Source organism: Neofelis nebulosa, chromosome 2, assembly GCF_028018385.1.
Source record: "Neofelis nebulosa isolate mNeoNeb1 chromosome 2, mNeoNeb1.pri, whole genome shotgun sequence".
Lineage (NCBI taxonomy): Eukaryota > Metazoa > Chordata > Mammalia > Carnivora > Felidae > Neofelis > Neofelis nebulosa.
In genome coordinates, this window is record NC_080783.1 from 6,579,257 (window position 1) to 6,604,698 (window position 25,442).

Here is a 25,442-nt window from a genome sequence, read left to right on the forward strand (position 1 = left end):
TGAAAGCCTCACATGTGGCTTGTAAATGAACATGTGATACTTTTATATATTGTATGTTTCCTCAGGTGGCTTTTGGGACCCACTGCCATAGGCAATAGAAAACCCTCAAAGATTTCTGATATTACTGTTTGTACTTTCATAAGCATCGTTTTCCTTGTGTAGATCTTCCCTACTGAAACCTTAGCATGCCACTTTATAGAGTCAGTGGTTAAAAGTAATGTTATCATGGGGCGCCTGGGTGGCTCAGTTGGTTAAGTGTCCGACTTCGGCTCAGGTCATGATCTCGTGGTCTGTGAATTCGAGCCCCGCATCAGGCTCTGTGCTGACCGCTCAGAGCCTGGAGCCTGTTTCAGATTCTGTGTCTCCCTCTCTCTGACCCTCCTCCGTTCATGCTCTGTCTCTCTCTGTCTCAAAAATAAATAAACATAAAAAAAAAATTAAAAAAAAAAAAGTAATGTTATCAGGAAATAAAATGTATGGGGTCACAGTATAAACATTGCCACAATCATACTTCAGATGAAGTATGTACATACATACATACATCAGAATCTCTAACTGATTTTATTTACTGGAGGCTTTGGCTTTCTAAAACAGTTTTCTAAAATGAAATAATGACGTTTCTCTATCACTGATTCTACCTTTTTGTTTAGAAGCCTTATTTTCCCTTGGCCCAGAAGAGCTTGGTTCATTCGAGGATAAGGATAAACCTGACGCAAAGGTATTAAATCTGTGATTTACAGGTGTTTTTGTGGGGTGTTTTTTTTTTTTGTTTTTTTTTTTGGGAGTATTGAGGAAATTTTTTTTTTAATGTTTATATTTATTATTGGAACAGAGACAGGGCATGAGCAGGGGGAGGGGCAGAGAGAGAGGGAGACATAGAATCCAAAGCAGGCTCCAGGCTCTGAGCTGTCAGCACAGAGCCTGACGCAGGGCTCGAACTCGTCAACCATGAGATCATGACCTGAGCCAAAATCGGAGGCTCAACCGACTGAGCCACCCAGGCACCCCTGAGGAAATGTTTTTCTGAGTAAGGAATTAAGTTCCTTGCTCATAGAAATCCATAATTTTATTAATTACTGAATATTAATCTTTATTTTCAGAAAAGTGATTTGGCTCATACACCGTACTGGTAAGGGAATCTTCCTCCCCAAAAAGAATTATTTCTCCAAATATAGTGCTGGAGCGGCTTTATAGACACAACCTGATCAAGAAGATATTCGCAAATGACCCACACTAGCCTACCAAAAAATCTACCTAATACTCACATATGTAACAACAACAAAACTTAGACACTGGTGCTGTTTTAATTTAGTAGTCTGGAAATAAACCACGTGAGGAATTGGTTTATTAAAAGTGCATTTCTAATCGTGTCCCTCCTTGCCTAAACACCATTCAGAAGTTTATTGCTTTCGGGCTAACATCTGCACTTCGTAATAGTAGTCTTCTGTGATCCAGCCCAGTTCTTCTGAGACCACCTGTGTTGCGAAGAGGCAATTTTTACCTATTTCCTTTTCTTCCCCATCTCCTGCACGTCATACTTTGTAACATGTAATAAAAATGTGGCGGCAATGATGTCAGATTGCCATAAAGGTGTCTAAAGTCTTACTCTCACTTTAGATACTTAAGTCCAGTCTGCCCACGAGGCTCTGAGCAACATTCTCTGCCTGCCCTAACCCGCCCCACACCAGATAAAGCAGGAAGCAGGTGAGGTGTCCGGACTCCAGAGTGAGTGAAAATCGTGACTGGAAAATTCCTCCTGGGGAGTGTGTCTCTGAGAGATTTTAGAGAGGGAGCGAACTAGTAGAGACTGAAACCACTGTGAGTAATCGGGTGGTTTCTTAGAACTATTTGGGTGTTAGTAATGATCGTGTACCGTGTCGAGGTAGAAAACTTCAGATAGCTAAAGCTTTTTGGATTGAATTAGAATCTTAATAAAAAAGTGAATCTTAGTTCACCCATGTAATAGTTATAAACTTCCTCCTGATTGAAGTGAATGGACTAGGAGAAAGGAGAAAACTGGTTTGCCGTTCTTTTAAAGCTCCCTGCCCCCACCGACACTTAAAGGACCTCATTTAGAGGTGCACACCTCATTTGCTTCTCTTTCAGGTTCGAATCATCCCTTTACAGTTACAGCGGATGTTTGCTCAGCTTCTGCTCTTAGACCAGGATGCAGCGTCCACCACGGACCTCACTGACAGCTTCGGGTGGACCAGTGATGAGGTACGAAGGTCAGCTTCTCCAAGGAACAGAGTTATCAGCAATAAAGAGTAAATGTTGGTTTAATAACAGTATCTGACTTCCTTTCATTTTGTCTTAGAGTCTCAAGAAATAGATGAAATATTTGCTTTTCACGTTCAATAATTACAAGCCAGAAATCTATTTCTAGACACTTGCTCTATGCGAGATTTTATGAATGGGTGTGATTTGGCTTCGGAGAGAGGGTTGTGGACACAGGGAGAGGACACAGGGAGACTTGTACAGTCCCTGTCCTTTATATAGTCTAGTTGAGATAATGGTGTCTATTACATGGAAATTCTCATTTATGTAACAAATTGCTAACCAGCTTAAAAAGCGGCCGGCAACAATTCTGTCTACCTTGATGACATGCCTTTGTGTTTGAATCTGGGTATTCTCATTGGAACATTTGCTTCAAGGAAAACGGTGAAAACGTTCTTAGCTGGTCTTTTCATTTTTCTGTCCTGCTTCCCTCCTGACTCTTCATTTTCTTCCCGTATCCTACTGTGTGTGCACGTTCTCTCGTTTTCTGTTGGAGTTTCTAAAGGGTACTTCACTACATGCAAACACTAAACATGTCAGCAGCGAGTAAAGGTGCTTGTTGTCGATATTGATGAGCTGTGATTTTTTAATGGAGTAGATGTATTCTTACAAGAGACAGGTGTGGGAGACCATTGCAGAATTTAAAGAGGCAATGACCAGAAAAACGTAACATTGCCTTCAAAGATAAACTTTGAACTGTGGTCTTCTGATGACGAGCATCTCCTAAACCAGATGATGCTGTGAGGTTGAAGAGGTACGGCTTGGGTTTTGAAGTGAAGTGGGGTATTACGCAGTTAAGTTTCTGGGTTAGAGCAGGCGCTTAGGGTCAAGTCCTTCTTCTTTCCTTGTTTTAAAAATGACAGCTTTGTGGGACGCCCGGGTGGCTCAGTCAGTTAAGTGTCCTACTCTTGGTTTTGGCTCAGGTCATGATCTCTCAGTTCGCGAGTTTGAGCCCCACATCGGGCTCTGCGCTGACAGTTGCAGACCCTGCTTGGGACTTCTCTCCCTCTCTCTCTGCCCTCTCCCGCTTATGCTTGCTCTCTCTCAAAATAAATGAATAAACTTAAAAAAATAATAATTATAAAAACATTTAAAAATGACCACTTCGTTGAGCTGTAATTCACATGCCATAAAATTCACTCATAAGGGTACGAGTCAGCAGCTGTTCAGTATGTTCACAGACTTGTACAACCATCACTGCGGTCAGCTTTAGAACGTTTTCACCACCCCAAAAAGAAACCCCATACCCATTAGCAGACACTCTCCCCCCAGACCCTGGCAACCACTCATCTACTTTCTACCCTTACGGATTTGCCTGTTCTGGACATTTCACAGAAAGGGAGTCATACAATATGTGATCCTTTGTAACTAGCTTCTTTCACTTAAATCATGTCTCCAGTTTCGTTTGTGTTGTTCACATCAGCACTTCATCCATTTTTATTGCCAAGTAATACTGTACAAGAGGGATATGCCACGCTGTGTTTCAATCTAGTCATCTGCTGATGGATTTTCCTTTTAGATCATGAGCTGCCACTGAGTTGCTGATTTCATACTCTTAAAGCAGTGAAAACCTTATTATTTATTACTTTCTAAATAAAACCTCTCAGGAAACCCTCTAGGACTGGTAGAGAGGGACTCTGAGGCACCTTTTGCAGCCTCAGAATTATTCAGAAACAGAGCCTGCACACTTCCACACGGTCCCTTCAGAGCCAGTGATACTGGAGAAATTTACATGCTCTAGTATCTCAAAAAATCAAGAAAAAAGATCCTGAAGCCCACTTCTTGCTCCAGCTTTCATCCACTTTATCAGCTTCTTTTCACTCCCTCATGGTCTCTACTTCTGCACCTTTCATTTGTCCCTCTACCTCCTTTCTACCTTCTTGTCCAAGTCACTCATGACATCCACGGGCCAAGTTCCAGGAGACACTTCTCTGTTCTGAGCGGGCTCTCGAGAGCACTCCCTGCTGCACCCCCCCCCCCCCCCCTTAAAGCACCAGCTTCTGCTGCTTCCTGTGACTCTCCCCCGGCCCTGGCTCTTCCTCCTCTGCTCCACTTCTGAGTGTTGGCATCCCCTTGGCTCTGGATTATCAGTTGTGCTTAAGGCGCTCGGTGTGTTCACACACAGCTGCATAACCCCTGGTGGAGTGAAGCAAGTTGCTTCAGAATTTTTCTCAGCGCTGCGTTAGTCGGTCTGCATGTGCAAACAGTAAATTCTGGTTCTTTTCAAATGCTGGTAATTCGGATCCCCTGATGTAAGGGAGATTTTGCTGTGCATACACTGCCAGCTCTTAGACACTGCTCTGTGCCTGCTGTGTTCTCCCTCCTCTCCTGTGCTGTGGCCGTGTGTGGTTTCCCACAAGAATGAAAGCACTTTCCTGTTTTCAAGTGAGTTGAGTTGTATGTACACACTGAACACCCCTGTTCATGTTTTCATTTTGTAGTGAAAGTAAAAACAGTGGTGATCTCTTCACCTGCTCTCCGTTTGCTTAGCCCAGTCATCCTTGTATTTGATCAAGGCTTAACTTTGGATTTCTAGATAAATCTTATGTTTTGTAACTAATACCACTTTAAAAATCTGTTTTTAAAAACCTGAAGCACAAAATCACATTTAAAAGTTACCTGTTTTATAGGAAATGAGGCAACATGATGTGCAAGAACTGAATCGAATTCTCTTTAGTGCTTTGGAAACTTCTTTAGTCGGGACCTCCGGCCATGACCTCATCAATCGTCTGTATCACGGGACCATTGTTAACCAGGTTGTTTGTAAAGAATGTAAGAATGTCAGTGAAAAGCAGGTGAATATATATACAAGAGTGTTTTAGTAATAAGTTATATCATAAATTATAATTCACATAATTAAATCTGTGATCTGTAATACCACATGAGGATTAAAGCGTTTGTTACTAGAAATAACTTTATCAGTTATTTTCTTTTACTCCACCTACACCTAAATCCTGAGTTTATGATTCAGATTTCTTCATATAAACTAAAAGAAGCAAATATCTTAAAACGTAGCTTTAATCTTTTCTTCAGTACTCTAATCTTTAGAAAATAGATTTGGGGAATGTTTATAGGTAGAGATCTGTGGCCTCATGAGCAGACCCAATTTCATGGTTGGTTGGAGTATTGTAACAAAAGTTAATTAAGGAAGTGATAGAAATAGAGAATACTAAAGAATGTTTACATTGACAAACACCTATAATTAAATATTGGATTTAGTTTATTAATATCCTTTAGAAAATTCATTTGTATGTGTGAGCTTATGTTGTCCATTTAATCTACTTGAAAATTAGATATTGGAAATTTGCTCCTGTAAATATAATGTCTCTGCTTGCTTTATAAATCTTACCCAGCACATAGTTGCATCACTGAACAGTTGTCCCTTAATAGCCTCTTTTTATTATGGCAAGAGTTCTAGAAAATTGCTGTATTTGACTGTATGAGTAAAATATTAAATGCCATTTTCTAAATGTTGCATTAATTGCTTCTTTGGATATATGTGTATATTTTTTTTTTTTTAATTTTTTTTTTTTTTTCAACGTTTTTTATTTATTTTTGGGACAGAGAGAGACAGAGCATGAACGGGGGAGGGGCAGAGAGAGAGGGAGACACAGAATCGGAAACAGGCTCCAGGCTCCGAGCCATCAGCCCAGAGCCTGACGCGGGGCTCGAACTCACGGACCGTGAGATCGTGACCTGGTTGAAGTCGGACGCTTAACCGACTGCGCCACCCAGGCGCCCCTCTTTTCCTTTTTTTTAATGAAAGAGTTGGTGTAAAAAAAAAAAACTTTTGGGGCGCCTGGGTGGCGCAGTCGGTTAAGCGTCCGACTTCAACCAGGTCACGATCTCGCGGTCCGTGAGTTCGAGCCCCGCGTCAGGCTCTGGGCTGATGGCTCGGAGCCTGGAGCCTGTTTCCGATTCTGTGTCTCCCTCTCTCTCTGCCCCTCCCCCGTTCATGCTCTGTCTCTCTCTGTCCCAAAAATAAATAAAAAACGTTGAAAAAAAAAAAAAAATTTAAAAAAAAAAAACAAAAACTTTTTGGTCCTTTTTGCCTGTGCTGATAGAGGATTTGGTCAGCTTAATTTGGAAATATTAAGACGTTGTGTGTCTTTGGATTACCGTATGATTGACTTAACTACACTGTAATAATTCACAAAATAATTTTAAGACATAATGTACATGAAGGCACCTAATAAGTTATAGACATCAACTTTTCATAGGTACATATTATAAACTACATATAAATGTTGCTTCTGTTCCTTTAGATTTCCACCATGAGCTAGTTAGTAGTTATTTTACAGTCCCTGTAATCCCTTAGGGCAATGCTGTTACACCCACAGAACTATGTATGATTGAAACTGATCAGATTTCACGTGTTTAGAAGTTAGAAGTTGCCATTGAAATGTAGTTACAGCAGACTTGACAGACTGCTGTTTGCAAATTCTGTCCTCTTTTCAGAAAAATACCTTTTTATGCTGGCTCAAAATAATTTTCTTACAACTCCCGTAAACCAGCCCTAGCAGAGATGAAGAAGCGGGGTTTACATTAGAGGGTCCAGCCCTGCCTGTGCCATTCTAGCCTAGAGACGAGACAGAACTCGTAAGCACTGAACACATAACGCTTCTCAGTCCAGATGTGTGTTCAGTGGCTTATTTCCAACTAAAGTAAGTTTTACTGTAGCTGCCGGGAACTTACAGACTAGTTCGTGACATATTTTAGGCCAAATTACAGTTTGATTTAGGGTAATATTGTGTGATGAATTTCACAGTATCCAATCAGGCCATCTGTCCCCTCATACTACGTCCAGTGTTTTAGGGAAAAGTTATCTGTTATTCCCAACATATGTAGGAGTTGGTGATGTGTTTGTGAACCACTGTGAAATTGTTTTCTTTCAATATGACATTCATGTGTGTTTCAGGAAGACTTCTTAGATCTCACAGTAGCAGTCAAAAACGTATCAGGTTTGGAAGATGCACTCTGGAACATGTATGTAGAAGAGGAAGTTTTTGACTATGACAACCTGTACCACTGTGGGACTTGTGACAGGCTGGTTAAAGCAGCCAAGGTAAAGACAGACACCTGCCTTCTCTTGGGCGCCCCCTCCGCACTCGGCAGCACCAAGGTTTGTCAAGTGAAGCCAACTTGCGTGAGAAAGTCTGGAGGATACACAGGAAGCCCCTAATTGCAACTGAGGAGTGAAAACACCTTTCCATTCCACAAATCTGTATTTAAATTTTTTACAGTAAAGCATTTTTTTAAGTTTTCAACCCAACAGTTCTCACAACTTCTTTCCCTCCCAAGAAAAATATATCTGTACCTCAGCATTTCTTAAAAACACTTTTTTTTTTTTTAATAGACTGCCCATATCCTTGCTTTTGGCAAAGTACCACTAGGAAGAAGGCGGTATGTTTTTGTTTCTGCCAAAAAGCTCATTGCGCTTTTCTTTCTTTGCCTCCTGCTGTGACAACAGACGGCCTCATTTCCTGCACGTGTGGTTATTTTACGATATTGACAGATAACACCTCCCTGACGCTAGCAAATCGAATAAGCCCTTTCCTCCTCCCACAGAGGAGGGAAATACTCAACCAGAGTGCTTCCTTTCTCACTGTGGGGATGACAGGAGGGCTAAGCCTTAGTGACTAAGCCACTGCTGCCAGATGATGCCATAGGCTGCCCGGTCAGTGGTTACTGAGCACTGGCTTCAGGAGCCACCACCGAAGATGGGTCTTTGCAGGTATTTTGTGTGACAGAGAGCACCATCCCTAGAGCTGACGGTTACTAAATTTTCCAACAAAATGAGGACTGATTTCGATAACACAGAATACTGATTTAGCTCCTGGAGGTTGTAGGTGAATGTAAAAAACAAATGAAAAACGAAAAACAAACTCCACGCCTGTAGCTTTTCACAATAGGATTTGAAACCAGTGTGAATGTAACATTCTTTAGTATGCATTTCCATCCAGCCTTTGCCTTTTTGTGACACACAGAGAGGTTCATTGTTTTGCTTATTTATTTGGTATTTCACCTTTGGTATCACAACTACAGTCTAGTAAAATAAATATAAAATTCGGAGGATGAAAGGTCTCGGAAAGATACGTAAACACGTTCTTTGTTTTGGTTGAACTTAATTAGCACATTAGTAAAACAAGAACCCTGAGCTCAACAAAAGCAGTTCTTGTATGTCAGTGGTATGTCATTGGTTTAATTTTTTTTCAGTGGAAATTTTTTGGTCTTGATATTTTTTAAATTGCATCCTAAATTTCAGTTTGGTCGTGCTACCTAAATTAATGTAGATTTCCTTATTCTGAGCACAGTCACTTTTCTCAGCCTTGTTGTAGATGAGATACTCGGGTTTTTTAGGTGTATTTTTTTTTTTTAAACTTCTTGGAAAATCTGCCATGTCATGTTGCCATTTTCTCACTTAACTTTTTTTTTAACCCCCAATTTGTGGAATTGTCTTAAATATATTTTTAAGAACGTTAGATATTTGTATGTAAGGATGATAATACCATTAACGATGATTTAACAGATGAGAAGGTTTTTTTGCCACCCCCTAGCCAGCATACCATTAGAGCTAACACACTGGGGGGAAGCTGATGACTTCTAAATAAAAAGCAGCTTCATTTAGTGCTTTGTCTTAAAACAAGGAAACAAAAATATTTTTTTATCTGCTTTAAAGGGCATTCATTATAAAACCCCAATCACTGGGTCCTTTGTCCTGGGCAAAGGAGGAAGGTGAAATGCCAGGGCTCATGTAGGGAGGGAGCACTGTTAGAGTGGGGAGCACCAGTTACAACACGTTTGTTGGACAGCTTTGATTTTGGGATATCCGCGCTAAAAACATGAACTCGGGTTGTAACTTTTTAGTTGTAAACATAAGTAAGTGATAAATCACCTTTGGTCCCATGAAATAGATGAGTTCATGTCAGCTAAATTGAATCCAAGGTGATGAATTTATGTGATTTAAGGACATTATTTCTCTTAAAACTGCATCATGGGTTGCCTTTTCAGATCTTAAGATATCTTACATATTCTTTTCTATAACTCTGCTTTTTAAAAAACTGTAAAAATTTTTCTTTTAACAGTCGGCCAAATTACGTAAGCTGCCTCCCTTTCTTACTGTTTCATTGTTAAGATTTAATTTTGATTTTGTGAAGCACGAACGATACAAGGAAACTAGCTGTTACACGTTCCCTCTCCGGATCAATCTCAAGCCTTTTTGTGAACAGGTTTGAACTCTTTTATTTTGAAATTTTTTCTTTTACCCTGTCAGGATTTAATCTTTATCGGCCTGGTTTTCAGTTGACTTACTGCAGAATCTTTCAACCTGGCTCTGTTAACATTTTGAGTTGGGTCATTCTTTGTTGTGAGGTCTATGTCCCATGCATTGTAGGATTTTAAGCCGCATCCCTGGCCTCTACCCACTAGATGACAGTAGCATCCCACCCTCCCACCCCACCCCTAGTAGTGACAAAAATGTCTTCGGACCTTGCCAAATGTCCATGTCTCCTGGGGGGAGAGGGTTGGTAAAATCAGCCCCAGCTGAGAACCACTGGTTGATTACAGTCCTTTTGAATTTCTGAAGTATGGTTTGTTCTCAGCTCTTTTTATTAAACTCTCCTTGGAAGATCTTTGAGAGGAAAATTTAAGAACAAAATTAGAAATGACCCTACATTAGGAGAGATTACCATTAATTAGTACTTTGCTATTTGGATTTAGTTTACATGAGATGCAGTAATGAATTACACATGTAGAAAGTGAACAGGTAATGGGAACTTCGCTAGAGTTGATAATCCTTGAGACACGTAATTTGAAAACAAATTATTACAAGTAACCTACTTTATAAGCCATTTTAAACTATTGTCTATATAATCACTATACATGCCAACATCAGAGCCACGAGACTGCTGTGTTTCTTATTTACAAATCATTATTTATATGTTCATTAAGACCAGGACATTTATTAATTAACTACTGAATTTCTATATATAAAAGTAATATTTCCTTTATTCTTTTTTTTTTTTTTAATTTTTTTTTTTTAACGTTTATTTATTTTTGAGACAGAGAGAGACAGAGCATGAACGGGGGAGGGTCAGAGAGAGGGAGACACAGAATCTGAAACAGGCTCCAGGCTCTGAGCGGTCAGCACAGAGCCCGATGCGGGGCTCGAACTCACGGACCGTGAGATCGTGACCCGAGCCGAAGTCGGCCGCTCAACCGACTGAGCCACCCAGGCGCCCCAATGTTTCATTTATTCTTAAATTCAGATGGGCCTTCCTCTACTTCAAGCCTAATTTCTGAGCTTTTTGGGTTTTATTTTATTGGGACATACAGAATGAACAGTTTTTCCAGCATAAGTTAATATACTTGTCCCCCTCCATTTACTGCCTGAATAAAACAGGATAATTGAGTTAATTCCTTTTTTTTTTATTTTCCAGTTTTACTGAGAAATAATTGATAGACATCACTCTGTAAGTTGAAGGTGTATAGCATGATAAGTTTTGATTTACGTATATTGCGAAATGATGGCCACCACAGGTTTAGTTAACAGCCACTGTCTCCTCTAGAAAAACTTTAGGCCTTTTATGGGGCGCCTGGGTGGTGCAGTCGGTTAAGCGTCCGACTTCAGCCAGGTCACGATCTCGCGGTCCGTGAGTTCGAGCCCCGCGTCAGGCTCTGGGCTGATGGCTCGGAGCCTGGAGCCTGTTTCCGATTCTGTGTCTCCCTCTCTCTCTGCCCCTCCCCCGTTCATGCTCTGTCTCTCTCTGTCCCAAAAATAAATAAAAAACGTTGAAAAAAAAAATTAAAAAAAAAAAAAAAAAAAAAAAAACTTTAGGCCCTTTTTAAAAAAAAGTAGTTTATGGGGCGCCTGGGTGGCGCAGTCGGTTAAGCGTCCGACTTCAGCCAGGTCACGATCTCGCGGTCCGTGAGTTCGAGCCCCGCGTCAGGCTCTGGGCTGATGGCTCGGAGCCTGGAGCCTGTTTCCGATTCTGTGTCTCCCTCTCTCTCTGCCCCTCCCCCGTTCATGCTCTGTCTCTCTCTGTCCCAAAAATAAATAAAAAATGTTGAAAAAAAATTAAAAAAAGTAGTTTGTCACATTATTTTAACATACTTTGAAATAACAGAAGTGAAAGAGGTAAAACATTGAGCACTTAGCTAGGAAATTGACCATAATTTTACTTTTCGATTTCTATATTAATGAAAAAAATTATCACTTTGCATCTGTTTGTATCTCTCATCTTTTGCCTGAACCAGAAATACTAGTTACTTTCCAAGTAAATAAGTTTCTCAGATAACTGGCACCTTTCAAGTAAACTATCAATGTTTATGCTCTTTTCTCTTATAGAGTGAATTGGATGACTTGGAGTATGTTTATGACCTCTTTTCGGTTATTATCCACCAAGGTGGTTGCTATGGAGGACATTATCACGTGTATATTAAAGATGTCGATCATTTGGGAACCTGGCAATTTCAAGTAAGCATAGAAATTAGTTTAGAAGTATCTTTGCACTTTTTCCCTTTTTTGGTCTTACTGTTTTGGTGAAAATGACCTTTTGCCATTTATTATATGTATTTACCCTAGAAAATTTTTATAGGGAAGCAAAGTTAATAGTTAGAAGTTTTAAATTTTTATTTCTAAAACGTTTCATACAGAAGAAAAACCAGCATAGTACAAACACTTTCTATATACTCTTCACCTGGATTCTTTAGTTGTTAACAATTCACCAAATTTGGGGCACCCGACTGGCTCAGTCGGAAGCGCACGTGGCTCTTGATCTCAAGATCCCCACATTGAGGGTAGAAATTATTTAAAGAGGGGCGCCTGGGTGGCTCAGTCCGTTGAGCGTCTGACTTCAGCTCAGGTCATGATCTCACAGTTTCTGAGTTCGAGCCCCACATCAGGCTCTGTGCTGACAGCTTAGAGCCTGGAGCCTGCTTCTGATTCTGTGTCTCCCTCTCTCTCTGCCCCTCCCTCACTCGTGCTCTGTCTCTCTCTGCCTCATAGAAATAAAGAAAACTAATTAAAAGAAAGAAAGAAATTACTTAAACTTTAAAAAACAACAACAATGGAGCACTTGGGTGGCTCAGTCGGTTAACCTTCTGACTCCTGATTTCAGCTCAGGACACGATCTCGCAGTTCGTGAGATCAAGCCATGCATCGGGGTCTGCGCTGACTGTGCAACTTGCTGGGGATTCTCTGTCTCCCTCTCTCTCTCTGCCTTTCCTCCCTCCCCGCCGCTCCCCAGCTGGCCTTTTCTCTCTCCCTCTTTTTCAAAAATAAACAAACATTTTAAAAACAACAGCAATTTCCAAATTTGTGCAGACACACAGCTAACATCGTAGGAGTGCTGAACCATTTGAAATTAAGCTGAAGACATTAGGCCCCTTCACTCCTAAACACTTGAGCATTTGTCTCCTGAGAACAAGGATGTTCCCTTACACAAGCATAGATCACAGTCAGAAACTTTAACATTGAAACCTTTCTACTCTCCAATAAAGAGTTTATATTCAGATTCTACCAGTTGTCTCTTCCGGATCCTTCACAGCATTTCTTCCCCACTCTAGCGTCCAGTGCAGGTCCCACGTTCTACTTAGTTGGCACATCTCTTAAGTCTCCTTTAATTGGTAACTGTTCCTCGGCTTTTCTGTCTTTCACGGCACCGACCAAAGATGATAAAGATTTTCTTCTTGTATTGTCTTCTAAAAGTTGTATAGTTTTGCCTTATATATTTAAAACTTCTCAGTCTTGCGGCGCTTGGGTGGCTCAGTCAGGTAAGCATCGACTTCGGCTCAGCTCATGATCTCGCAGTTCGTGAGTTCGAGCCCCGCGTCGGGCTCTGTGCTGACGGCTCGGAGCCTGGAGCCTGCTTCGGATTCTGTGTCTCCCTCTCTCTCTGCCCCTCCCCGCTCACGCTCTGTCTCTCTCTCTGTCTCTCTCTCTCTCAAAAATAAACATTAAAAAACTTAAATAAAACTTCTCAGTCTTCCCAGAATGGTTTCCTCTGAATGGTGTGTGACTTTTCCCCCCATTTAGGTATCTGGTTGCCCATTCCCATTTGTTGAATAATCCATTCTTTCCCCACCAATCCCCAGTGCCAGTTTTGTTCTGTCAGTTATTTGCATATGAGTCCATTTGGGCATCTATTGTGTTCATTGTTCTTTTTTCTATTGGTAGGCAGATGCCACGTTGTTAATTTCTGTAGCATTATCATTAAGTCGTGATCCAGGCAAGTCTCCCTGTATGTTGTTATTCTTCAGGAGTATTGTTACTGTTTTGGCCTTTTACTCTTCTGCAGACATTCCTAGAACCAGCTTGTCAGTATTCTCACACATGTACACACCTTCTCAGAAGTAGTAGAGTTTTGAATCTAGATATGTAAACCGGATAGATCTTTTCATACTTTAGAGCTTCTTACAAAAAAAGCTTTGTAATTTTCTTAAGATGTTCTGAAGGAAAGCACTAACTGAAGTCTTAGTTCCAATTAATTGCAGTGGGAAAAGTCGTAAGGTGTAACGCACCAACCCCAGCCTCTTGGCCAGCTTTCTAACGTGTAACTAGAACACAGTGAGATGTCAGTATGTGAGTTACAAGCCATCATGGTAGGAATAGGATGCTTACGACAGCTTCCTGACGATCAGACAATTGGGGTTGTTCGTGAATAGTTGGCCGCACGCAGTGGTATCGCTTCTCTTGGTGCCAGCAGTGTGGCAGATGCACGTTCTACCTGCTGGTGTTTGCTTTCCAGAGCACCTGTCTGCATTTCTGATGCTCTGTCCGTTGTACTTGGATATTAAAAAGCATTTGGGTGTTTAAAAAGTCAAACTGTTCCACCAAGAAGATGTTCTGTGGGGCTGTGGCCGTACTTTGTATTTCTTGGACTATTTGTGGCTAGCGTACGAAATGCAATTACCATCAGTTTATTGATTTTTACAACCAACCATCTCGCTAAACGCCTCTTATATTGCAGACATGTTTGGAGAAGGACTGGTTTGTGTCCCCCTTTCCGGTCCGTTACCTTCCATTTCGTTCTGGGCCGAGAGCGCCACGGAAGCATCACTCTCGGGTGCTTGTGCCACGTTTGCCAAGACGTTAGGTGTGGGGCACATTCCCAGTCAGGTGAAGGAAAGTTCTTCTGCCCTCATCTGCTCTAATTCAGCCCTCAGTGTGTCCGTACTTAGTTCGCGCCGATTCTTATCATACTACCTTTCTTCGTGCTGGTGTCTTTAGTGTCCGGGGTCCCGTAGCAGAGACCTCTGGTTCTCTAAGCAGCCGTTCTCCCCCCACCCTTTTCAGACAATTAAATTAGCTCAGTTCCCTTCTCTCTAAAAGATGGTGTTGAAGGTTTTTCTTAGTTTCTGATAAAAGCTTGAGGACAGATCCAATAAATACCGGGTTGTTCATTTATTTTTTTTCTCTTTGCCTTGCCCGCCGTGGTCTTGACTTCTTTTTTCCAGCTCCGCCCTCGTCGGTGTAACCTTGTTTTCCAGTGTTGCCCTGTCTCTTCAGTCCGAGAGAGCACTCCCACTTTCTGCACCGGTCAGATGCCAGGGCAGGGAGCGTGTCTCCGCTCCCCTCAATACCCACAGCAGATTTTCTTCAGCCGCTGTCTGATTTCCGGCACTTTTATAGTTGATGAGATTTATCATCAGTCTTTGTTCTTCTGCAGTTTCATTTTCAAGTTTATCGTGGAGGTCACACACACAGGTGGACTCCTGCACTGCTGAGGTAGTGTGTCTCAAGCATTGATTCTGTGTTCCGTGTCTTCGTTTTGGGTTGTGCTTCCTTGGATATCCCTGCCCTTTTGTGTTCATTTCCTCAGAGTTAATTAGCTCTTTTCTAGCATCACTGGGCTCTTCTCCTGGTTCTGTTATGTGACTGGGGAAGAGAGACAGGCATTCTTTCGTTTGGTTTTGCTCTCTGCACTGCCTCTCTACGCTTGACGCTTTGTTACTTTAGCAAGGTCTTTCTTGGGGCTTAAAGAACAATCAGAATGCTTCCCTTTGTGCTTGGTATATTTTACTATTCATGCCTTCTATGAAGCATCCCGTTTGTTAAATTTTTTCCTTTGTTCTTTCAGAATCACTAGTTTTTTCATCCAGAGCTTTGTGATGTTCAAATAATGATTAATGCTTTAAAAATTTCAACCTCAATACGTACATCTGCACACTGCTTATCTTTGTATCGCCATTATGTTGAGAGACTGCTTGTGCCTAGAGACATAGGATTCCAAATATTCTAATCATAGCTACATGTTCTTTCTGCTTATAGTTTGGCAATTTCTTCTTCCTTTCAAGGAGCCATTCCCTGCGTTCATGGAGTTCTTTAGTAGCTGCTGTCTGCAAAGGAATAACTTTCATGACCAATCTGACATAATTTTCATGAGTTTGAAGTCAGCTTTCCAGGGGTGCCTGCCTGGCTCAGTTGGTAGAGCATGGGACTCTTGATCTTAGGGTTGTAAGTTCAAGCCCCACGTTGGGGGTAGAGTTTACTTTAAAAAACAATAATTATGTATTATGTGATATAATATAGTATAGTATAATAAAGGCAACATTTTAGTCTCCTTAGTGTATCTAGAAGATGATCCCTTTTCTTCTAGTATGGAGGCCATTAACGGCAAAATGTGACTCTAGATCTGGTTGTAAAAAGGAGCCTGATCTTTGCTTTCTGCTTCCTTTTTTTTTCCCCCCTGTTTATTTTGAGAGAGAGGAGGGGAAGGTTAGAGACAGAGAATCCTAAGCAGGCTCTGTGCTGGTAGCGCTGAGCCCAACATAGGACTCAAACCCACAACCCGTGAGATAATGACCTGAGCCAAAATCAAAAGTCAAATGCTTAACTGACTGAGCCACCCAGGTGCCCCTGCTTTTTGCTTCCGGAGAGACCTTTTGCTTCATTGATGGTTTTGACATCACTTTGAATATTACCTTGCACATTTGAAGAAAGGGGTCAGAGAAGCCTTCACAACAACTCCCAGTAGGCAGCCCAGGGCTAGTTCCTACTGTCCGGACAAGGCCAAGGTTGGACACTGGCAGAGTGGAGGAGGACTGGGCCTAGCCTGTCAGTTACCCACACCACTGGCAGAGTGGAGGAGGACTGGGCCTAGCCTGTCAGTTACCCACACCAGCGAGACACGTAGGGGCAGTGCTGGCCTGCCTTTCCTCTTCTACCATTTTTAAACCTCTTATTCTTTAGTCATGTCTTTAAACATATTATTTTATTATTCTGATAATTGCAGTATCTGAAGACTTTGTAGGTCTGCTTGGATATCTACTGCTTCTATTTCCTTGGGATTTTGTTATTTTAGACTGTAGTCTTGCTTGATTGGTGGTTTTTTTAAGAACATGATTTACTGGAGTAATTCATGGGCTAGGTTGAAAGTGCCTTCCTCTGAGAAAGATCAGTTTTTGTCTCTACCACATGCCTAGGGTCCCTTCCAACCCTTAACTTTGACCTAGTGGTTTTGGAGCCACACCATGTGGGCCACAAACCCAAGTGGGGACTTGTGATTATAAATTTAGAGGAGGTGTTTTTCTACCTTCATCTAGTATCAAAGTAAAAGCAAGTTTCTCATTGTTTTTTATTGTGGGGTGGATTTTTCTAGGCCATGTTTATACTGAGAGGGTGGCTCTTTTCAGGTTTCTAGCGTTTTGCTGAAGTCTGTCTATGTGGTATAATTAAAAAATACATATTTATATTCTGTCTTTGCCCCAGGTTCCTGGAATAGAGCTTGAAATTTCCTGAGTGATAGGCTTGTCTTTTGTTATTCATAACGAACCCCTTTCAACCATACCCGAGTTCATGCTAATGGGGTGACTCTTGGTGGGAACCTAGATACCTTCGAAATGAGGGCTGATCAGCAGCAGAACCAACCACATGCTTAGAGGGTTGGTGTTTTTAGCCCCAGTCCCTGACCCGGGGAGGGGCTGGTGATTGAATTCAGTCCATCGGTAATGCCTGCATACTGAAACTTTGATTAAAATTCTGAAGCAAGGAGACTAAGGGAGCTTGTGAGCTGGTGAACACATCCATGTGCAGGGAGGGTGCCCACCCCGACTCTACAGGGACAGAGGTTCCTGCTGTACTCAGGACCCTTCCCGACCTCACCCTGTCCACAGGGTGTACAAGTTCCTGAGTTCTGTGAGCTGTTCCAGGAAATTCTCAAACCTGAAGTGGGGGTTGTAGGAACCCTAGAATTTGTAATCAGCCAGGCAAAAGCACAGGTGGCCTGGACCCTGCGCAGGACCCCGTTTGTGGCTGTTGTCTGAAGTGGGGACAGTCCTGTGGGACTGAGTGAAGTTCGTATCAGAACTGGACTGAATTGTGGGACACCCAGATGGTGTCAGAGAACTGCAAAACTGGTTGTTTGGAAAACCAGTCATTCAACTCCGTACTTTTGGAGGTCTTGAGGCTTTGCCTCCCAAACCATGTCCTGTATGAGCATCAAAGTGGAAGCTGCATCGGCCAGGTTGGACGGCTGGAGGCCTCAGCTCTGGATTTCCTCCCTGGATTCCCGTTTCACTTTTTCCCTCAGGATTTCCCTGATACTCTCTTGCTAATTCAGTGTGTGTTTTAAAAAGATGCCTTTGCTTTTTATTGTTGAGTTTACTTTATCCAGCATTTTTAGTAATTGGTAAAGATGATTATACTTAATGTACCATATTGTTTTACTCTTTCTGTATTTTGGTCTTGTGTTAATTGTTTAGGTCTATTTGTATTTATGGTTTTAAGTCAAATCGAAATGCTTTTGCAAGATGGCATGTACCAAAAATTCGATCAAAAAAAATACCTTATTTTGATATGTTCCCAAATAACTTCATAGAATGGGGTGAAAACTTAAGACGACTGGGAAATAGAAGGGAGCCTGAAGCTGAGCTTGCTAGTGATTCACACACAACCTGTCAAGATTTGTAGGGTGCAGCTGGGGTAGTGCTTGCTGGGAGAATGTCAGAACCTGCCGAGCGTGTGTTGTGCTGGAGGCTTATCTCACAGTTCCATTTGCAGATAATGATCTGCAGAGATTAAGTAGCTTATTCAGGATTATTCAACCAAAACTGGAATTCAGAGCCAGGTCTGCCTGATTCCAAAGTATATCTAAGTTATTACGATGCTGTTACTCTCCCTTCTCCCTCTTGAAACTTCCATGGCACAAACATTTCTCTTTTGTTAATTACCTTTTAAGGGAGTAATGATAGAAACCTTTTTATTGTTTTCCTTTCTAGGAGGAAAAAAGTAAACCAGATCTCCAGAATAAAGAGGAGATTGATGATGATCCATTGATAATTCTAAAAGCAATCTTACTACAGGTAGAGTTTATATTTTCATGTGTGTATATTACAGACATGCACATAGATACATGAAATTTCATTGGTAGAACTGATTCTGGTACCGTTGACAGTCTTTTTCCTTTGGGACATTCTCTGTGTCTATTTTTATAATTATTTTATTGGAGACTTTCTGGTTATAAAAAAATTCATATTTGTAGAAAATTTGAGAGAAAAAATACTAGGAAATATATCAAGATAATAAAAATATAAATCAAATATCCAGTTATTGTTAATACTTTGATGTATATTTTTTACATTCTGCTTCTTCTCTGTGTTTATGCATATATATATATATATATATATATATATATATATATATATATATTGGGATTGGGTTATGGGGTTTTTTGGTACTACTGTCCTTTTGAATGGAATTGGGATTCACTTTACATATTGTTTTGGAATTTGCTATTTTCCCACGTTACCCTTCCTAATGCCTGTAATACCTGAAGTTATGTCCTCTTTTTCATTCCTAATACTGATACGCTGATAATACCTCAAGTCTGTGACTTTTAACGTTTGCTTAGTGCTGTGTTGTAAAGGTGGTAGGTCTCCTTTTACGTATTTATTCATTCCTGTGAACAATTTTTCTTAATTCTTTACCACGGACCTAGTCTGAGTCCTTTAACTGCATTGGTCTGGGGCCACTGTATTAGTTTGCTAGAGCTGCCGTAACAGAATACCACAGATTGGGTGGCTTGAACAACAGAAATTTATTTTCTCACAGCTCTGGAGGCTGGAAGTCCAAGATCAAGGTGCCGGCAGGTTTGTTTCCTCCCGAGGCCTCTCTTCTTGGCTTGCAGATGGCTGCCTTCTCGCTGTGTCTTCACATGGCCTTTCCTCTGTGCATGTGCATCCCCAGTGTCTCTGTGTGTCCATTATTTCTTCTTCTTATAAGGACACCAGTCAGATTGGACTAGGATGCACCCTAATGACCTCATTTTTAACTTAATCACTTCCTTAAAGGTCCTGTCCAAATATAGTCATAGTTGAAATCTTGAAGGTTCAGGAGTCAATGTATGAATGTGGGGGTGGGGAGGGGGTACATTTCAGCCCCAAACAGTCACTTCCTCTTCCCTTTTAGAACTGCTTTATATCTGGAAACATTCAGAAAAGATATTGATAATCCTTTTTTGCGCTTAAATATCTCTTGTAAACATCCCATAAAATATCAGGAATTTACCAAACCTCAGAATACTCTTTGGATATTGGCTCCTTAAATGTTTGAGCTTTGGCACAGGAAAGCGCAATTCAAGTTTTCTAAACTGAGGCTTAATCTACTTGTAAAAAACGTTTTTTATTTTGAAGTAGTTATGGTTAATCCACTTCCATGTTCAGCTGTCATAGGCACATTTAATTAGATATAATCCTATTGGCCCCTTTGAACTTGTAAATGTTACATTTACATCTCATCAAATTTTCCTAAATGATCTTGTGTTTCTTTCACAAGGAGGAGAGTAATCTGATTCCTGTTGATCAGCTGGGCCAGAAACTCTTGAAAAAGATAGGAATATCTTGGAACAAGAAGTACAGAAAACAGTATGGACCACTGCGAAAGGTAATACATGACATCTGTATAGGAGGTCCCATCCCGGGAAATTTTATTATGATCGCTTTGCAAAGGAGATTTGAATTAGGTGAAAATAAAATCACTTTTTTTATTTAATGGTTAAAATTCAGTTAAGTTACTTATTAAGTTATCAAATCAAATAATTTATGGAATCAAGAAGTAAGCAGAAAAAGAAGGGCTTGTAATACAACAGCATCGTCACAAGTGCCCTCCTTAATGCCCGTCACCCATTTAGCCCATCCCCCACACGACACCCCCTCCAGCAACCCTCAGTTTGTTCTCTGTAGGTAAGATTCTCATGGTTTGCCTCTTTCTCTGTTTTCATCTTATTTTATTTTTCCTTCCCTTTCCCTGTGTTCATCTGTTTTGTTTTCCTAAATTCCACGTATGAGTGAAATCATACAATATTTGTCTTTCTCTGACTGACTTATTTCACTTAGCCTAATATACTTCAGTTCCATCCACGTCATTGCAAATGACAAAATTTCATTCTTTTTGATGGCTCAGTAGTATTCCTCTGTGTGTGTGTGTGTGTGTGTGTGTGTGTGTGTGTGTGTGTGTTTACACCACATCTTTTTTATCCATTGATCAGTCAGTGGACATTTGGGCTCTTTCTGCAGTTTGGCTTTTGTTGATAGTAGTGCTATAAACATTGGGGTGCACGTGCCCCTTTGATTCAGTATTTTTCTTATCCTTTGGGTAGATACCTAGTAATGCAATTGCTGGGTCATAGGTTAGTTCTATTTGTAATTTTTTGAGGAACCTCCATACCGTTTTCCAGAGTGGCTGCACCAGTTTGCATTCCCACTGGCAGTGTAGGAGGGTTCTCCTTTCTCTGCATCCTTGCTGATGTCTGTTGTCTCCTGAGTTGTTAATTTTAGTCATTCTGACAGGTGTGAGGTGGTATCTCATTGTGATTTTGATTTGTGTTTCCCTGATGATGAGTGATGTTGAGCATTTTTCATGTGTCTGTTAGCCATTTGTAGGTCTTCTTTGGAGAAATGTCTATTCATGTCTTCTGCCCATTTCTTAACTGAATTATTTGTTTTGGGGGTGTTGAGTTTGGTAATTTCTTTATAGGTTTTGGATACTAACCCTTTATCAGATTTGCAAATATCTTCTCCCATTCTGTGGATTGCCTTTTAGTTTTGTTGATTATTTCCTTTGCTGTGCAGAGGCTTTTTATCTTGATGAAGTCCCAAGAGCTCATTTTTGCATGTTTCCCTTGCCCCCGGAGATGTGTCTAGTTAAAAGTTGCTATAGCCAGGGTCAAAGAGGTTGCTGCCTGTGTTCTCCTCTAGGATTTTGATGGTTTCCTCCTCTCACATTTAGGTCTTTCAAATTTTGAGTTTATTTTTTGTGTACTGTGTAAGAAGTGGTCCAGTTTCATTCTTCTGCATGTCGCTGTCCAGTTTTCCCAGCGCTGTTTGTCGAAGAGGCTTTTTTCCATTAGATATTCTTTCCCACTTTATCAAAGATTAGCTGACAACATAGTTGTGGGTCCATTTCTGGGTTCCCTTTTCTGTTCCATTGGTCTATGTGTCTGTTTTTGTGCCAATACCATTGTGTCTTGATGATTACATCTTTGTAATACAGTTTGAAGTCCAGAATTGTGATGCCTCCAGCTTTCGTTTTCTTTTTCAACATTACTTTGGCTATTCGGGATCTTTTGTGGTACCATACAAATTTTAGGATTGTGTGTTCTAGCTCTGAGAAGAATGCTGGTTCTATTTTGATCGGGATTGGGTTGAAGGTGTAGATTGCTTTGGGTGCTATCAACATTTTACCAATATTTGTTCTTCCAGTCCATGAGCATGGGATGTTTTTCCATTTCTTTGTGTCTTCAATTTCTTTCATAAGTGTTGTAAACTTTTCAGAGTACATATCTTCTACCTCTTTGGTTAGGTTTATTCCTAGGTATCTTATGGTTTTTGGTGCAGTTGTAAATGGGATTGATTCCTTGATTTCTCCTGCTGCTGCTTCATTATTGGTGTATAGAAATGCAACAGATTTCTGTACATTGATTTTATATCCTTGCAACCTTGCTGAATTAGTTCTAGCAGTGAAGTTCTTGGTGAAGTCTTTCAGGTTTTCCACATAGAGTATCCTGTCATCTGTGAAGAGTGAAAGTTTGACTTCTTCCTTGACAATTTGGATGCCTTTTATTTCTTTTTGTTGTCTGATTGCTGAGGCTAGGACTTCCAGTGCTATGTTGAACAACAATGGTGAGAGTGGACGTCCTGTTGTGTTCCTGAACTTAGGGGAAAAGCTCTCAGTTTTTCCCCATTGAGGATGATACAGGTCTGTTGTATATGGCCTTTTATGACGTTGAGGTATGTTCCTTCTGTCCCAGTTTTCTTGAGGGTTTTTATCAAGAATGGATGCTATATTTTGTCAGATGATTTTTCTGCATTTATCGAGAGGATCATGTGGTTCTTATCCTCTCTTTTATTAAGGTGTGTATCACGTTAATTGATTTGCAGACACTGAACCACCCCTGCAGCCCGGGAATAAATCTCACTTGATTGTGGTGGATAATCCTTTTAATGTACTGTTGGACTTGTTAGGATCTTGTTGAGAATTTTTGCATCCATGTTCATCAGGGAATTGGTCTGTAATTCTCCTTTTTAGTGGGGTCTTTGTCTGGTTTTGGAATGAAGGTAATGCTAGCCTTATAGAAGGAGTTTGAAGTTTTCCTTCCATTTCTATTTTTTGGAACAGTTTCAGAATAGTAAGTATTAATTCTTCTTTAAATATTGGGTAGAATTTCCCTGGGAAGCCATCTGGCCCTGGACTCTTGTTTTTTGGGAGATCTTGTATTTCTGATTCAGTTTCTTTGCTGGTTATGAGTCTATTCAAATTTTCTATTTCTTCCTGTTTCAGTTTTGGTCATTTATATGTTTCTAGGAATTTATCCATTTCTTCTAGATTGTCAAATTTGTTGGCATGTAATTGCTTATAATATTCTTTTATAATTGTGTTTCCGTGGTGTTGGTTGTGTTCTCTTTCATTTGTGATTTTATTTGTTTGGGTCCTCTTTTATTTTTGATAAATTTGGCTAGGGGGGTTATCAGTTTTTTTAATTCTTTCAAAGTACCAGCTCCTAGTTTCATTGATCAGTTTGTTCTGCTGGTTTTTTGGTTTCTGTATCATTTGTCTCTGCTCTCATCTTTACTTGCTGTTCTTTTTCCAGTTCTTTTAGGTGTAAGGTTAGGTTGTGTATTTGAGACTTTTGCTTCTTGAGGAAGGGCCTGTATTACAATATATAATACTTCTTATGACCACCTTTGCTGCATCCCAAAGGTTTTGGAGTGTCGTGTTTTCATTTTCATTTGCTTCCATTTATTTTTTTAATTTCTTCTTTAATTTCCTGGTTAATCCATTCATTCTTTAGTAAGATGTTCCTTAACCTGCATGTATTTGAGGGCTTCCCCAATTTTTTCTTATGGTTGACCTCAAGTTTTATAGTGTTGCGGTCTAAAAATATGCATGGTAAGGATCTCAGTCTTTCTGTACTGGTTCAGGCATGATTTGTGACCCATCATGTGATCTCTTCTGGAGAATGTTCCATGTGCACTCAAAAAGAGTGTGTACTCTGTTGCTTTAGGATGAAATGCTCTGATTATATCTGTTAAGTCCATCTGGTCCAGTGGATCATTCAAAGCCTGCTTCCCTGTTGATCTTCTGCTTAGATGATCTGCCCATTACTGCAAGTGGGGTGTTAAAGTCTCCTACTTTTATTGTGTTGTTATCAACAAGCTTCTTTCAGTTAGTTATTAATTGATTTGTACATTTGCTTGCTTTCAAGATAGGGGCATAAATATTTAGTAGTTAGATCTTCTTGTTGGATAGCCTCCTTTATAATGATCTAGTGCCTTTCTTCATCTCTTATGATAGTCTTTGATTTGAAATCTAGTTTGCCTAAGTATGGCTACTGCAGCTTCCTTTTGATGTCCGTTAGCATGAGAAATGGTTCTCCACCCCTCACTTTCAATCTGGAGGTGTCTGTGGGTGTAAAATGAGTCTTTTGTGAGTCAGCATATCGATGGGTCTTGTTTTTGTGACCATTCTGATACCCTGTGTCTTTTGATTGGAACATTTTAGTCCATTTACGTTCAGAATAATTATCAATAGATATGAATTTAGTGCCATTGTATTACCTGTAAGGTTTCTGATTCTGTGGATTGTCTCTGTTCTTTTCTAGTCTTTGTTGCTTTTGGTCTCTCTTTTCCTGTCTAAGGGTCCCCTTTAATAATTCTTGCAGAGCTGGTTTCGTGTTCACAAACTCCTTTAGTTTTTGCTTGTCTTGGAGGCTCTTTATCTCTCCTTCTATTCTGAATGACAGCCTTGCTGGATAAAGGATTCTTGGCTGCATTTTTTTCCCATTTAGCACATTGAATATTTCCTGCCACTCCCTTCTGGCCTGTCAGGTTTCTGTGGACAGGTCTGCTAACCTTATGTGTCTGCTCTTGTAGGTTAAGGACGTTGTGTTCCTAACTGCTTTCAGAATTCTCTCTTTATCTTTGTGTTTTGCAAGTGTTACTGTGGTATGTCTTGATGTTGACCTGTTTTTTGCTGATTTTTTTTTTTAACGTTTATTCATCTTTGAGAGACAGAGAGAGAGACAGAGCAGGGAAGGGGTAGAGAGAGGAAGACACAGAATCCAAAGCAGACTCCAGGCTCTGAGCTGTCAACACAGAGCCCAACGCGGAGCTTGAACTCAAAAACTGCGAGATCATGACCTGAGCCCAAGTCGGACGCTCAACCGACTGAGCCACCCAGGTGCTCTGAGTTTTTTTTGCTGATTTTTGAGGGGAGCTCTCTGTGCCTCTTGGACTTGAATGCCTGTTTCCTTCCTCAGATTAGGGAAGTTCTCAGCTATAATTTGTTCAAATAAACCTTCTGTCCCTTTTTCCTGCTCTTCTTCTGGAACCCCTGTGATACGGATATTATTGCACTTTATGGATTGCTGAATTCCCCAAGTCTGTATTTGTGATGTAGTGGTTTTATTTCCCTCTTCTTTTCAGCTTCATTATTTCCATAGTTTTATCTTCTGTGTCACCTATTCGTTCCCCTGCTGGTTTGATCTTCCTTGTGAATACATCCGGTCAGTTTTGCATCTCAGTTAGCATTTTTTATTTCAGCCTGATTTTTAGGTCTCTTATCTCTGCAGCAAGGGTTTCTCTGGTGTCTTCTATGCTTTTTCAAGCCCAGCTAGTGTTATTATGACCGTTGTTCTAAATTCTTGTTCAGATATATTGCTTACATCTTT

General features: G+C 40.6%; 1 protein-coding gene across 12 annotated transcripts in view; it reads left to right on the top strand.

Moving 5' to 3' along the window:
- Window positions 1–25,442, top strand: part of USP40 (ubiquitin specific peptidase 40) — a 90,711-nt gene that overhangs the window by 4,416 nt on the left and 60,853 nt on the right. For 8 of the 12 annotated variants that reach the window (XR_009254061.1, XR_009254062.1, XM_058700671.1 and 5 more), the window contains 8 exons: window positions 651–718; window positions 2,107–2,220; window positions 4,908–5,072; window positions 7,196–7,399; window positions 9,363–9,506; window positions 11,624–11,752; window positions 18,496–18,579; window positions 20,051–20,158. Coding sequence is in view for 10 of the 12 variants with exons in the window: in XM_058700671.1 (XP_058556654.1) it covers window positions 651–718; window positions 2,107–2,220; window positions 4,908–5,072; window positions 7,196–7,399; window positions 9,363–9,506; window positions 11,624–11,752; window positions 18,496–18,579; window positions 20,051–20,158 (1,016 nt within the window). In the remaining 2 variants the exon portion in view is untranslated. The other 4 variants (XM_058700689.1, XM_058700698.1, XM_058700694.1 and 1 more) reach the window with 4 other exon arrangements.